We start from the raw sequence: 16223 nt of genomic DNA, 5'->3' as shown, positions 1-16223 counted from the left end.
CAGTTTATGTCCCTTGGACTGTGTCTGGTGTTTTATACTCAGGTAAATGTTCAATTTGCCTGACGTTAAAGGAGTGATGAATTTTCGTATGCAATTAATGTTGGAATTAATCTTCGGTGATGTTTAAAGCAGACAAAGAGAAAGATTTCCGAAGGGAATGAATAGGTGCTCAGGCGAGAGAAAATTGTCAATCTGCTCTGACGTAAAAAGACCTTTACTGAGACGAGAAAATGGCAGAGTGGAAATACTAAACCAGAAGCGTGGAAAAAAATGTCATTTTCATTATTCTTTTCTTCTACACAGAGAAAAAAAAAAGCCAGAGAGAGTAAGAGACAGATCACAAGTGAGATCACTGAAGCTCAGTCGGACTTAAAGAACTCAAAGTTACACATTTCAATTCAAATCTAGATTTCTAAACTAAAAACTAGAATAGACCATTTCTATTTTTGTCAGTCATTTTATTTTTCCCTTCTGTCTGAAAAAACGATGTACAAATATCATGTGTGAATTGATTAATATTAATTTTAATTTATTATACTGTATATCAGGGGTCTTCAACCATTTTCAGGTCAAGGACCCCATGGTGGGTAGAGAGTCGGAGCCGGGACCCCCGTTACATATTGTATAAAATGTTGCGTTTTATGCCAATAAAAATGTGTATGGTAGGCTACCATATTATTGTATGTACATACTTCATGATATTTACATTGCAAAGCCACTGAAATAATCATTAAAGGCTGCCCTGCTGAAAAGACCAGCTAAAACCTGCATAAACTGGTTGGCTGGTTTTAGCCAAGCCTGGTCATATTTGGTCAGGCTGGTCATATTTGGTTTGCCTGACCAGGTAAAAAGTGTTCAAACCCCTCTGACCAGCTAACTGACCAGCTAAAACCAGCTTGGGTCTGCAACATTTTTGACATGAAGTGGCATTTCTTTTTATATATATATATAATTAAATTTTCTCCACTTTTCTCCCCAATTTTTGGAATGCCCAATTCCCACTACTTAGTCCTCGTGGTGGAGCGGTTACTCACCTCAATCCGGGTGGTGGAGGACAAGTCTCAGTTGCCTCCACTTCTGAGACCGTCAATCCGCGCATCTTATCACGTGACTCGTTGTGCATGACACCGCGGAGACTCACAGCATGTGGAGGCTCATGCTACTCTCCACGATCCACACACAACTTACCACACGCCCCATTGAGAGCGAGAACCACTAATCACAACCACGAGGAGGTTACCCCATGTGACTCTACCCTCCCTAGCAACCGGGCCAATTTGGTTGCTTAGGAGACCTGGCTGGAGTTACTCAGCACGCCCTGGATTCAAACTCACGACTCCAGGTGTGATAGTCAGCGTCAATACTCGCTGAGATACCCAGGACCCCACGAAGTGGCATTTTTTCCTTGTTAATCCCTGTGCCAAACCTCCTCCAAAAAGAAAGAAAAAGATAGACAGACAGACAAACAGACAGACCCTGTCCATGCAGAATAAAACAACTTTTATAAGGTTACTAAAATGGAGTCTTCATCTCATGTGAGTGAACAATTTTATACATATATTTCAAAATTACTGTTAGATTCATTGAGTAATCATTTGTAATGTGGAAAACAATGACTGAGTGCACCTTAAATTATGCTGATTTGAGAGTCACCGTCTTGTGTGTGTGGAATGTTAAAGGTGCAGTATGTAAGATTCAGAAACCCTTGTTTCTAGTGACACCTGTGGCCGTTATGTGAACTGCAGCCTGTTGCTCATGCTCGCGCACACACTCCATAGGGACTCGAGCGAGCATCCACCAAAACAATGACATAACGTATAAAGAGACTGAACGTGATCCACCGGCATCATGCTGACAGATGAGATAGCATAATTAAAATGACACAGTTATGATTGTTTTACTATAAACTTTGAGACTGTATATTATATTTGACTCTCCAGTGCTGGAACAGGGCTCATATAAAGTGTGGATATAGATCTGACTATGCGAGACTGTAGTTTGAAGTAATCACTTTTCTTTGCATGATACATTGACTGCATTTATACGATAGCCTATATCGGTGTTAGCTAGCTAGTCAGATTTATCAATAGCTGTTAGCTAAATTTGGTGGATGATGACAGTAGCTGTTTGTAAAATAGACTGTACATTATAAATATGTTGACACAATTCAGTATTGATGTGATCACAACTGTCATTTTGATATATCGATGTGCTATTGTTTTATAATAATAGATTGTATATATTTTCTGTATAACCAAGTTACGTTACACTAATGAACGGAGCTTTCTGCATTATTGTGAACATTGTCTAGCATTCATTTCATGTGTTATTGTAGTTTACCTTGCTGAATAATTACAGATTAACATTGTTTATGACAATTACTGTGCAGGCAAGATCAAGTTAGCTAAAATGACACAGATCAATCCTTATGACACTATATTTCACATGCTTTGCAGTTATGTAAGTTTACCTGTCCAATAAGAAGAACGCCAATTCAGGGTCGGTTTTGATCCCCAAAACCATACGAAGGTCCCTCCAGGAATCAAATGCCCTGCCGATGTTCACTCTAGTTTTCGCTCGACCACGATCACATTCCCGCTTATCCAGATGGGATTCAGCAGATAAATGTTTTTTTGGTTTACTCTGAGTTTGTGTAGGAGTCGGTGTTGTGCTGGGAGCCGGACGTTTGCTGGATTCCATCTCTAAGATAACGTTACCTAGTGTTGCAGACAGTTGTCGCTGTTGAATATCGGAAGAGAAGCACTGAGGCTCTCGGGAGCGTGCATAAACGTCACATCCTTTGGATTTTCCCGGCAAAAGCAACCTGCTCCCTTCGCATGAAAATCAGTCTACAGGCTTTAATAGGCAACCTAGGAAGTCCGGGAAAGGCTCATTTTTTGAGTTGCGTCACAGGCCGTTCACGCATTGGCAAAAAAGGGTGAATATTACATGAAAATTGTTACATATTGCACCTTTAAGGACCACCTATGATAATCTCAGCAGTAACTATTTACACCAGGCAAGTAAGTTATTGTTCAAACAGTAATTTGCGGACTCCCTGCAGTACCACTGCGTACCCCCTGTTGAAGACCCTTGCTGTATATAAATAACATTTGATAGTTAATTTAAACTCAAATGGCAATGTTTCTGGTCTCTGATGTGCATTAATTTAAATCTCCTTTTATTTGAATCATATAGCCTACGCAGTTGTAGCAATAATAAAGTTGCATGAAAACTTGCTTTGTTAGCTTTGCTATTTCGCAAAAGTCGCTGGGTGTTTCTCGATGCTAAGAATGCAGAGAACGGACTTGTGTTTTTATGAAGACCAGTCTTGCCAAGCTACATTGAAAAAACAAACTTGGAAGGACAGGAGGACGTCGAACGCATCTATTGCGAGCTTTGAGATGTGCTGCGATCTTCCTGTTGAGCAATTAACCGTCACAGCACATTCGAATCCATGAGAGAGAACTACTGCCATTATTATTACACCAGTGAAGTTTTGCAGGACTAGCGACACGTTAAAAGAATAAAGTAGGTAAATACTTGTTTCCTCCATGTGTTTATTATGTTATTAAAATGATGCCCAACAAAACAACAAACTTTGACGGAGTTTAACAACTCTCACGAGCCGTCAGACTTTCTCGTGCTTACAGTGGGAAACTCTTCTGGGAAAACACAATGACAAACGTTCTTTGTCTGATACTGTAGTACTGAGTTCTTACACGCAAGTCACCATCCGATCAAAACCCTTCTTATAGGGAAGCCTAGAAGGTTGGCATAGATTAGCATAACGCGGCCGTTCCATAGACACTCTATGGCGGTACACTGGCGAGGATGCTTCACAACGTTGAATAAACCGCTCATCATTTAATGAAACATTAAACATGTTTTACACTAAACAATCCTTTTGGAGTGAACTGTGTGGAGTTTACTATGATAAAATTGCTGTTTAACAAGAGAAGTAACGGACGATTTTACGACCGAAAGGTGTCAGTTTACGGCTCTCTCCATTCATTGTATAGCATCAGCAATTGTCGTAAAATGCTAGTTGACCGTTACAGCCGTTACGCTCTCCTCAATGATAGAACTGCGAAGGTTATCTCAGTACTATAGATCTCTAATCTGAGGCATCCTCAATATAGAGCACAACAGTCTGGTTCCGCAAGTAAAAATCCCATTATTTTTTTCCATAAGCAAACTCAAATCTTTTTACCGATAACTTATAAACATTTAAAGACAGATCTACCTTGAGCACCGAGGTTGTTCATTGATGGTATATGCTTCTTTTGAAGCAATCAGTCCACGCTATTTCAACTTCATTGTTTAAAAATCATGTTTAATAGCGGAATTCCTATTTAACAACTACTCTACCCATGACCCTAAAGAGAAAGATCCACCAATCAGAGAACTATGCCCAAGAAATCCCGCCAAAAAAAAAATGACCGAAATGACCGCCCACTCCCATTACGCATACATGATGCAAACGAGTCAGTCACCCTCAAACTACTTATATATTTCGCAATAAACTATATTGTTTCTTTACTTATAAACAACAACCTAAAATCATTAGTTTTTTTTATATTTCCATTGTTTTATATCATTCGCAATGCTTCATGGGATTGTAGTTCATGCTCTTGTGGAAGACGTTTAGTACACGGTCTTATCTTTTTGTCTGATTTTTCAAATATATTTTTACTTGAAATCAAAGTTTGTAATGTTGTAATTTACCTCGGAGCTGGTTGGCTTGGTTCATGGCATGCTACTCTTTTACGAAGGATTTTATGAAATCTCTACTGAAGAAATGAATGGGGAAAATAGTTCCGGAACCAAGACGACTGATAAAGGCTGTTTCTCAATGTTCTCAGCATCCTTTTTGTTTTTACGTTCTCATGGATCCACTGCCGAAGTTCAATTCAGTCCTCAAGAACGTGAGTACAGAGAATGCATTAAAATACCCAGATGTGTTCTTGATCAGGCTGAATATCGAGGATGCATCAGATGATGACTTGCGAGCAAGAACTCGGTACTACGGTGGCAGACGAAGGACATTTATCGTTGTGTTTTCTCTCAAGAATTTGAGAGTCGTGGGGTCTGGGTATCTCAGTGAGTATTAATGCTGACTATCACCCCTGGAGTCGTGAGTTCGAATCCAGGGCGTGCTGAGTGACTCCAGCCAGGTCTCCTAAGCAACCAAATTGGCCCGGTTGCTAGGGAGGGTAGAGTCAAATGGGGTAACCTCCTCATGGTCGCTATAATGTGGTTCTTGCTCTCGGTGGGGCGTGTGGTGAGTTGTGCATGGATGCGGTAATGTGCTCAACAAGTCACGTGATAAGATGCGCGGATTGACGGTCTCAGACGCAGAGGCAACTGAGATTCGTCCTCCACCACCCGGATTGAGTCGAGTCACTACACCACCACGAGGACTTGGAGCGCATTGGGAATTGGGCATTCCAAATTGGGGAGAAATTTTTGTCAATATTTTCGGTCAATATTTGTTGTTTTTTTGGGCATCATTTTAATGAAATAAAGGCTGATCAAGAACACATCCAGGTAATTTTATGCATTCTCAATACTTGCGTACTTGATTATTGAAAGTGAATTTCAGCAGTGAATGATGATGTCCAAGGAGCCCACGAAAAAGCACATTGAGAAACAGACAATATTTATAGCAGTGGATTTCTGTTAAAAATACATTGCTGTTTTTTACAGCTGATACAAGCATACAGGTGATTGTTGGTAACATACTGCTTCAACACTTCCAGTGGAAAAACCTCTGCAACACAACATGGGTTGCTTTCAGTGTAGACACAACACTTATTTCCATGATTGAGATGGTTTGATTCTGCCTGCTGTAGAAGAAATGAACCTGCGGTCGATTAGTTTCATCATCTGTGAATAATTCCAGAGTGGACAACATGATCAACTACCACTGCACTGCAGCAGTTTATAAACACACATAAAAATCACACATAAATCACCAGCACACACTCTTAGCCCATGAAAAATAGGCTGACGGCAACGAGGCGTTAATCACATGAGAGAGAAACACATTAAAGAGGTGAAATGTTCGACTGTAATCAGAGTTCCTGCCATCACCATCCGGCAGTTTTCCAGCTGAAGAGAGCCGAGAGCAGATAAGAGCTGGTGCAGAGCAGTGCTTTATGGGAGAAACATTGAGTGTCTGTACGGTGGGTCATTAGATCATCTTTACTCTCAAACACTCGCAGTGGGCGGATGAATGTTTCATCTGCTATCAGCAGCTCTGCAGTCCGTGAAACCTTGTTTGGACTCGTGGAGTCTCAAGGAGGAAGAACAGTGTAATTAACAGCAGAGACTGTCACAGCCACACACTTTAATAAAACACTGAGCTGACACACAGTAATGACTGCTGGCGAGTTAGTCTTGGTCTCCTGAAATATTTCAGTTTATAAAATAGACTAGTATTTTTAACTAACTATTTGAATTTTTAACCTAAGAAACTTTTATTTGCCTGGAAATGTGTGATTGTGCTCTACACTCGCCGACCACTTTATTATGTACACCTGTAAACCTACTTATTCATGTGATTATCTAATCAGCCAATCATGTGGCAGCAGTGCATGAAATCATGCAGATACGGGTCAGGAGCTTCAGTTAATGTTCACATCAACCATCAGAATGGGGAAAAAATGTGATCTCAGTGATTTGGAGCTGTGGCATGATTGTTGGTGCCAGATGGGCTGGTTTGAGTATTTCTGGGATTTTCACACACAACAGTCTCTAGAATTTACTCAGAATGGTGCCAAAAACAAAAAACATCCAGTGAGCGGCAGTTCTGTGGACGGAAACGCCTTGTTGATGAGAGAGGTCAACAGAGAATGGCCAGACTGGTTTGATCTGACAAAGTCTACGGTAACTCAGATAACCGCTCTGTACAATTGTGCTGAGAAGAATATCATCTCTGAATGCTGTTCTGAGATGCGGACTGGTGCTGTTTTGGCGGCACGAGGGGGACCTACACAATATTAGATAGATAGATAGATAGATAGATAGAAGTCTACGGTAACTCAGATAACTGCTCTGTACAATTATAGTGAGCAGAATAGCATCTCAGAATGCACAGCATGTCGAACATCAGACCATGTCGGGTACTTTATTAGGACTATAGTGTTTCTAATAAAGTGCTCGGTGAGTGTATGTCTGATCACTGTGTGAGTGTTTCTGAGTGTGTTAGTAATGATTGATATGTTTGGTAAATAATTCGCTCAGAATGGAATCTGTATTTCTGAGCTTAATTAGTTGCTGTGTGAAACTGTCCCTGTTTGAGTGGTTGTGAATAGAGCTGTGGATTGTCGTCATGCTATGTACAAGACAAAAATGGCTGAATTCAAAGAAAAAAGTTTTCTATGTGTGCCTGTACGCCAGCAGCATAACATTCTTTCTCTTCATTAAAACTGAAGTGTGTAATTTCTGCTTCAATAGCGCCACCAAGTCGAATTGCAAACATAGACGTTGGTGTTGATTAAAAAAAAAAACAGATAATCCCGCCTCCAATTTACGCCACTGGTTGAGTCAGTGGTGTTGTGTCGGGCTGGATGGGTCGCTCAAAACAAACGGGAGTTTTTGTAGTGCCAGCAGAGGGTCAGGTCTCCGCTAACCCCTGCTGGTAGATGTTGGAACTGCAGTCTGATGGTAAAAAGCAAGTTTCTCCATTGACAGCCATTCAAAAGAAGCAAGAAACATTTCATTCTAAATTATTTAATTGCATTATAATACATGTTTTTCCAGTGAAAGATTGTTGTTTTTTTCAAGGGCACTTCAAACAGTGAAATAGACGTATATTTTTTCCTTTTATGTTCCCATTGATGAGTTATCATTCACGTGACAATCCTGAGCAAAAATGGCAGCTTCCATTTCGTGTTTCATTCCAGTTCTGGGGAACTCTGCGCTAGCCGAGCTCTGCCATAGAGATGAATGTGGATGCTAACGGAGAGCTCTCTCCAGGTTTTTGAGAGCTACTTGATTGTTAACAGTTTTTGAAAAAATGTACCTATGAATATTTTACTTAGTTTTCTGCGCATATTAATCTGGGATTGGATAAAGTGTTTTAACACTGAAAAAATGACTATTAACGTTCTTAACGCACGTTCCTGTTTTCTAAAATGCAATAACTTGTTCAGCCACTGAAGTGACTTTACACACTGAAAAATGAGTTTCCTTAATCTAAAATGTAAATGTAGGCTTTACTCAAATATTTTGTGTTAAATAAACCCAAAGGAATTGAGTTAATCTCACTTAAATTTGATTTGTCTTACTGCGAGCAAGCAACAATACATATTAGCATATTATATATATCTTTTTGTTTTCTATAACAAAGATGGTGCTGCTGAGGATTTACATTGATCCTCAATCAGCCTTTATGCTGATGATCCCTCAGTCTTTCCTTCATGATTAAAGAAAAACATATTTTTATTTTTAACATGGAAATGACTCATCCTCAATCTAACCAAAAAATCCACAAACACATAAACTTCACTAAATACTAACATAAGAGAACTTTCAACACTAACAAGTCTCCTACTTATTTCATTTTGTGTGTGTGTGTGTGTGTGTGTGTGTAGAAATTCATTAAAATAACACTTAATTTTAAAATGTACTCTCCCAATCCAGTCCCATGCAAAGCATGCTGGGTAATGCAAATTCCCTGCCAGCAATACTTTGATGTAACAAATATTATTCACATTGTTCCAACACAACTGGATTAAGTAAACATAGATGGATTGTACACAATGAAATTAGGTTCAGACCAAATGCTAAAGAAATGTGTTGATTTACTCATTTTAATTAAGTAAATTGAGTAAGCAGTAAAAATTATTTTGCGTGAACACTATCTGTTAGAAGTCTGAATCCATTTAATCATTTCATACCCATGTAATCATGTCACTTTTTATTGACTGTGTTGAATTTTACTTGGACTTTACGCAATATGATTATGTTCCTATCTCAAACATAAATGTATTAAGTTGATTTTAAGTGTACTGGTTTTGTATTTTCAGTAGAGCTGCTTTCCATTTTTTTCAGTGCACCATCAATTCTTTTTATTTTTATTGAAAATCCCGCTTTAATGAGAAATGTCACATGACAGAGGTCATGTTGACTTGTTGTATGTGTGGCGCTGTCTCTTTCGCTCTGTTTTTGTACAGAAGTGTGAAGGTCAGGTGGAGTTATCACACTCATCAGTGATGAAGATCAAACACACAATACACCATCATCAGTGAATGAAGGATTACAGCTCACAGAAGTCTCATTTCACTGTGATGAAAAAGAACAAGAACACTCAACTGTGAGCTGAACATTCATTCTGATCCACAGAAAAACACAAAAACAACCTGAAACAGACAGACAGATGCCAGCATGTGTGCACAGACCAGTAGTGATGAACGTTTACCGTGTTACACTCTAGTTACTATCTCGTTGTTTATTATGAAACACTTTAACGTTTAGTGTAGCTTAATACTGCACTGTTTTAAAGGTCTGTGAAATCTACAGTCAGTGTTTCATTGAAAGAGACATTATAAGCCTGTAATTGTCATAGAGCAAGAGCGAGACAGAGACCCAAGAGCAGAGGAACAGCTCAAAGGATTTATTTACAGTAAATAATAAACTTCAGCAAAGTAATGGGGAATCCTCTGATGAGCGATCCCGCAGGCGATCTCTCGTGCTGTGGTGGCGAGGAGCAGAGCCCGCTGAAGTGCAGCTGACACGCAGCAAACTGGAAGGCAACCACACACCCGATATGCGGGTAACCAAACAGATACAGGAGACAAGACCAACTAGACAGAGAGAGTGAGGTTAGTTACTTCACACTTCAGCACTAAACGCATTCAACAATCCAGCAAAGAACACTACACACGAGGGGAATAAAATAAGCAGGAACAAACAAGGGACAGGTGCCGCTCGCCAGCTGAAATTTGGCATGATCAGCGTTCTTATGGAAACAATAAGGGTTCCCATGGAAATGCTGATTCCATGTGCCAGCAGTACCTGGAACACATGAGGGAGAAATGTCAACACAATTAGACCAAAACAAACAGAAAATGGAGCATGAGTGTCCGGACCATGACACAGACCGAAGCCGAACCATACAGGAAGTCAGGATCCAGACACACGGCGGTAACTCACAACCAGACCCGTGCGCTCACACAAAGAACGTACACGAAACACAGAACATGGGGTGATGATGTCACAGTCCCATCAGAAAAAACCCCAACCTGACAAGGTGACAGGACCGTGACATTACCGAAGAGCGCATGGTGATAGCTCATGTCTAATGCGGAAGTAAGCGCGAGTTCCGCGCATGAGGCGTTAAGGACATACTTATTAATATTACACCCTTACCCAAACCCCTTATCTAAACTTAACCAATCAGTAGAGTGTAAACATGACAGGAAGCTGTTGTGTGTGACAGAAGAAAGTAATTGTTGTGTATGAGATGGAAACAATGTCCAGCGACGTCATTGGCTGTAGTGAAAGTCGTTAGAATTCAAACGAGTGCAGTTGTACGAATCCTGACGATTTCGCCATGAGAGTGTGTTGAAATGGACTGTAACAATGAATTAGAGGAATAGAAATATGGATTTACGTTCTTTTGTGCATTAACTGCATCCTTGATGATTTTCGGGCATATTTCTATGACAGTGACACGCTCCTTTTATATGAATGGAAAATGTGATTCTCGTCAGGATTTGGATGTACACTATATTAAATGATAGAGAATGTAGGGGGCCTGGGTAGCTCAGTGGTAAAGACGCTGGCTATCATCCCTGGAGTTCGCTAGTTTGAATCCCAGGGGCCTCAAAACCCAAAGGGCCCCAAGCACCAAATCAATTATTTATTTATTTTGAAATATCTATTATAAATCCAAGTAAATGTCAGCCTTATCTGAAATACCATTTGTTCAGCCGAATACATGCTGGAGGACAGCAGTGCGTGAACAGACACTCGAGTGTGTGCTCATTGAATCTGCGTCTCACAAGTGCAGCACGTTTATTTAAAGGACAACAGAGAGGGGGCCTGGGTATCTCAGCGAGTAAAGACGCTGACTATCACACTTGGAGTCATGAGTTTGAATCCAGGGTGTGCTGAGTGACTCCAGCCAGGTCTCTTAAGCAACCAAATTGGCCCGGTTGCTAGGGAGGGTAGAGTCACATGGGGTAACCTCCTCGTGGTCGCTATAATGTGGTTCGTTCTCGGTGGGGCGTGTGGTGAGTTGAGCGTGGATGCCGCGGTGGATGGCATGAAGCCTCCACATGCGCTATGTCTCCGTGACAACGCGCTCAACAAGCCACGTGATAAGATGTGCGGATTGACGGTCTCAGATGTGGAGGCAACTGGGATTCGTCCTCCGCCATCTGGATTGAGGCGAATCACTACGCCACCACGAGGACTTAAAAGCACATTCCAAATTGGAAGAAAAAGGGGAAAAATCCCAACAAAATAAAATAATAATTACAGAGAATGTAAGTATTATTAATCATTTTCATCTACTGACACACAAATCATGGCTAGTATTAACAGTGATTGTATCGGCCTGCACTTCACTTCTACTGGTCGATTTTGAACATTTAATAAATTTATTGAAACGCAAAAATTAAACCAAACATATTTCTAAATTCAAATTACACTTCAAACGAAACGAATCAAGTGGTGAAAAAATCATACGAATTCTCTCCAACTTCTTCCATCAGACCCTTTTGCAGTGACTTAAAAATCACTCTATGACTACAGGTGGAAAAATACCAATACAAATTAGATCTTCAATTGTAAATATAAACATGATAAAAATAACTGAAAATAAACCATGACCTATAGATAGTTTCACACAAATCTCAGTCATTTTTGTTTCATAAAACGCTTACAACTCTGATCGTCAGGGACATATTTTGATGTTCCACTATATTTTCAGAGTTTGGACTTGAACTTTATCACCACCTGCTGGTGGAATCTCCAAACTGCAAATGCAGGAACTGAATTTAGACTTTGTGCTGAAAACAGATGTGGTATTGAAACATTTTAGCTCAATGATCTATTTCTCAGGAAAATAACAAATTAACATACAATACACACACTGTTTGTGTGCATACACCCACAGATAGCGCAAATACTTCCTCCCACACCCACTTGAGTTTTGTGCTGGCACGAAGATTGAATAAAATGTCTCGCACAGTTGTTGTGCAGCGCCTAGCGCGGTCACGAATATAGAACCCTTACCGTATTGAAATGAAACAAAATGACACATTCAGCTTTGAATCTTTTGACAGACTCTGTCATTAGAGCCAAAACCTGACTGTTTTTTTTTTTATTATTATTATTGAATGATAAAAAGTGAAACTAAAGCAGCATAATGTGACATTAGACTGAATTGATAATTATTGATCACATTCTTTTTAATGAGTATATGATTTAAACCCTTTATTTACATCTTGACTTGTCCTGATACATTCTGTCTGTCTCTGCTGGTTGTCATTATTTGTCATTACCTCAACCCTCTCTTATCCCATTATGTTACCATGGCAAAGGTCCAGTCGCTGCTTGTTGTCATGGTGATAAATCACAGTATGGGTGGGGGGGGGGGGGGGCACATTAAGAGATTTGAATATGCACATGAGAGCTGTGTGTTGAGGTCAAACTGTGAGTTTATTAGTGTTAACCTCCAATCAGATCATTTTATAAACACAGATAAACAGACCGTAGAATAACAACAGTGAGTGCAACCTCTGACTGACAAACAAACAAATTCATATTGACACATCATCAAAACATTAGTTTGCAAAAACATGGTTAAAAACAAATCAAGGTTTATCACTTCCATTGTGCTGTAATTTATGCACAGAGTGTGTATTTAGGATACTTCAAATGCTAGCTATGATAATAACCTTTGCGAGACAAAGGAGTCAGCCGATTTATCTACAAAATGTTTAATTTTCTTTGTGACGTTTGTTGGAAATGACATTAATTCTCGGCGGTTCAGGAAAATGACAAGACTGATGTGTTCTGTGATGTACGTACAGTATATTCACTGTTAAACATTGTTAATAGACAAATGAGAATGTGAAAGTGTTTTAAGAGAGTTTATTTAAGTACCCAGGGCAAAAAGTGCTATTTAAAAGAAATATCCAATTATAAATATTATATACAGTAAATATGGCAGTTTACAGAAACTCATAAGTGTCTTTGACATGATTATAATGTAATGGTGATTGTGGATGTGTTCACACATTTTGATTTTTAAAATTGTATTACCTTCCAGCAGAAACACAAGAAATGCTCAATTCTCCCGTACATGATGTAAACATTATTAAAGCTGAAGATTATTTCTGCTCTGGTTTCTTCTGGAGCTTGATTTTTAGATGATTTAATGTTTTTCTCTCATGTGCTCTATATAACAGGAATATTTCTGAACCTCATGAATAATCAATGTTCTGAGATATTTTTACAGCACTCTGGGGCACATCTGATCTAAATGTGAGTTTCAGATTACACTCCATGTTTTTAGATTTTAGCATCTTTATTCTGCAGTGAAAATGTTTGATGTGAGTTCGTTTATTCACATTACCGGCACAGAAAACAACCAATAAGAGCATATACTTAACAGGTAAACACATCTCTAAACTAGCACACACAACAAATTCACCGAGTTCGTGAAGTTATTCACATGCAATCGAAACATGGCTTTGGCTTTTTGTACTTTTGAAGGATTGTATGTAAAGCATAAGTTACCTTCAGGTTGTATCATGTGTTTGAGCGTGCAGAAATACAGAAATAACGACAAAAGCAATATATAGCAATATTTTTTATTGAAGTACTGTATGAATAAAATTCTTCAAGTGTGTTTGTTTGTAACAACTATCAGATTAAATGTAACATGCACATTTGCAGAAAAAAAGCATATAAACATACATGTCATGATGCCATGTGATAAGACAATTATTAAATTTAATAGGATGATAATACTGCAATTTTACATCAATACTTAGCAACTGCATGAGAAATACAATTAAATCACGAGAAAAGCCGCAGCCAGCAGAAGCACTGGAAGATATCCAAAGATTCACAGAATCCTCAGAAACAAGATAAAAACATTATAGCAACTGTTGTGTTCATCCACACACCCGAGGTTATTTTCCCCATTAACTACATCTTATGCAGTTTTGTGTTCCTTGGCAATCACCTTTGGCTTGTTCACTGGGGGTCTTAAGACTTAAAGAAAATTATATTTTTGATGCATAATCTACAATCACGTTTCTCATCAAAACACACAATGATGACTTTACGACATTACAGATATTCATTTTCTATTACAGTATAATTTACAGGATGTTTGTTGTGAAAAGTGCTGCTCAAATAAAAATGACTTCAATCTGGTATCTTTTCATAATAATTAAAATCATTTTCAGTAACTTTCCTTTAACACGTAGAATTTCTTGTGAAAAATACAACAAAATCTTGTGAAAACTCACAGCCAGCAAAGATAACAGAAGCTTTACGAAGTTCTCTCTGAGATGAGTCCCTTTTTTTTCTCCCCTTTTTTCCCCAATTTGGAATGCCCAATTCCCAATGCGCTCTAAGTCCTCGTGGTGGTGTAGTGACTCGCCTCAATCCGGGCGGTGGAGGACAAATCTCAGTTGCCTCCACATCTGAGACCGTCAACCCGCGCATCTTATAACGTGGCTTATTGAGCGCGTTACCGTGGAGACGTAGCGCATGTGGAGGCTTCACGCTATTCTCCGCGGCATCCATGCACAACTCACCACACGCCCCACCGAGAGCGAGAACCACATTATAGCGACCACGAGGAGGTTACCCCATGTGACTCTACCCTCCCTAGCAACCGGGCCAATTTGGTTGCTTAGGAGACCTGGCTGGAGTCACTCAGCACACCCTGGAAGCGAACTCACGACTCTAGGTGTGGTAGTCAGCGTGAATACTCGCTGAGATACCCAGGCCCCTGAAATTAGTTCTGAAAATAACCGAGGCTTTACAAATTCTCTCTGAGATGTGTTCTTGAGATAACAAAGTCTTCATGGAATCCTCTGAAACAAGGTAAAAATATTACCAGAGCAATGTGTTGGTGGTGCACGGATGAACATTGAAAGAGTTCAAGTGTGTTACGTGATTTTGTTTCGGTTTACTGTAGGTTTACAGTAACGCCGTCGCTGTCCCCTGACCTCTCTCTCCCCTTGACCTTTAGGATTAGAGAGGTTATAACTGGAGATCATCCTGAATACTGACCTGAAATTGGTGGGTGTGTCTGTCTGTCAAACCCAAGCATGGATGTCCCACCTCCAGCCCAGGCCCCGCCCTCTGTACCAAGCTCCTGTGATTGGCTGAAAATATAAGAGGAGGTGGAGTCTCCTGAGAAGAGCGCAGAATGTCGCCGCAGCGACCACAACCAACGGTGACATCATAATAAAGCCCAGGATGATGAGGGCGGAGCAACTGTTATCGTCAAGGTAACGGCAGAGAGGAGTCGGTGATGCCAGAACCTACAAAGTCAAAAGTAAGATATCAGAATATTTATCATGAATTTATGAATGTGTCATAGGCATTCATGTGAATTTATGGGCGTATGATCGGTCTCACCCGCGAGTGGCACAGGAAGCCGGCGTACAGCAGCAGAGCGGCGGGCAGCAGTACGAAAGTGAACACCAGAACCATCAGGCCCACACACACCAGCACCAACATCACGTTCCACAGCAGCAGAACCAGTGCCCACAAAACACACCCGCAGCGACCCCGCCGGGCCCCCCACACCCCCCCGTCACACTGTGCTGGAGGAGGCGGCAGCATCCGTATCCCATCATCAACATCAAAGTCTTCATCGCCTCCACCATCATCCAAAAGCACAGACATACCACACATCCTGAAGAGAGACAGACTGTTTAAATATTGTTGTTGTCAGTGCATGTCCTTCCAGCGACGAGCTATGAAATAAATGAGATCATACTCATAAATAAAACAGAGAGCGAAAATGACATTGAAACAAAAGAGAGAGAGAGAGAGACGGACAGACGGGAGAGCCTGAGGTGATTTTAGGTTCATGGAAATGAAGATGATTATAGTGAACTGAGTGTTCTGTTTCTACTTGCTGAACAACGCAACAGAGGCACGACACTATATATTGCAGCAAAATGCAAACACTAACACAATTATTTCACACTCGCAAACACAGGTCGATAGATCAG

At 40.1% G+C, this 16223-nt stretch overlaps 2 protein-coding genes across 4 annotated transcripts in view; one reads left to right on the top strand and one right to left on the bottom strand.

Annotated features, from left to right (window-relative positions):
- LOC127439136 (histidine-rich glycoprotein-like) overlaps nt 1-16223 on the top strand; it is a 170702-nt gene that overhangs the window by 50348 nt on the left and 104131 nt on the right. The window lies entirely within an intron of this gene.
- The window catches only part of LOC127439171 (transmembrane protein 88B-like), a 3346-nt gene continuing 974 nt past the window's right edge, over nt 13852-16223 (bottom strand). Inside the window, exons 1-2 of one of the 2 annotated variants that reach the window (XM_051695301.1) lie at nt 15622-16223; nt 13852-15524 (exon numbers count right to left, since the gene is read on the bottom strand). The exon at nt 15622-16223 is cut by the window's right edge and continues 974 nt beyond it. In XM_051695301.1, coding sequence (XP_051551261.1) covers nt 15297-15524; nt 15622-15900 — 507 coding nt within the window. In that variant the 5' untranslated portion in view covers nt 15901-16223 and the 3' untranslated portion in view covers nt 13852-15296. The remainder of the gene's footprint in view (nt 15525-15621) is intronic. The other variant, XM_051695303.1, reaches the window with a different exon arrangement.

The sequence above is a fragment of the Myxocyprinus asiaticus genome, chromosome 50 (assembly GCF_019703515.2).
Source record: "Myxocyprinus asiaticus isolate MX2 ecotype Aquarium Trade chromosome 50, UBuf_Myxa_2, whole genome shotgun sequence".
NCBI lineage: Eukaryota > Metazoa > Chordata > Actinopteri > Cypriniformes > Catostomidae > Myxocyprinus > Myxocyprinus asiaticus.
Note: the sequence above shows the minus strand (reverse complement) of the source record. Positions and strands in the feature narration are given on the sequence as shown.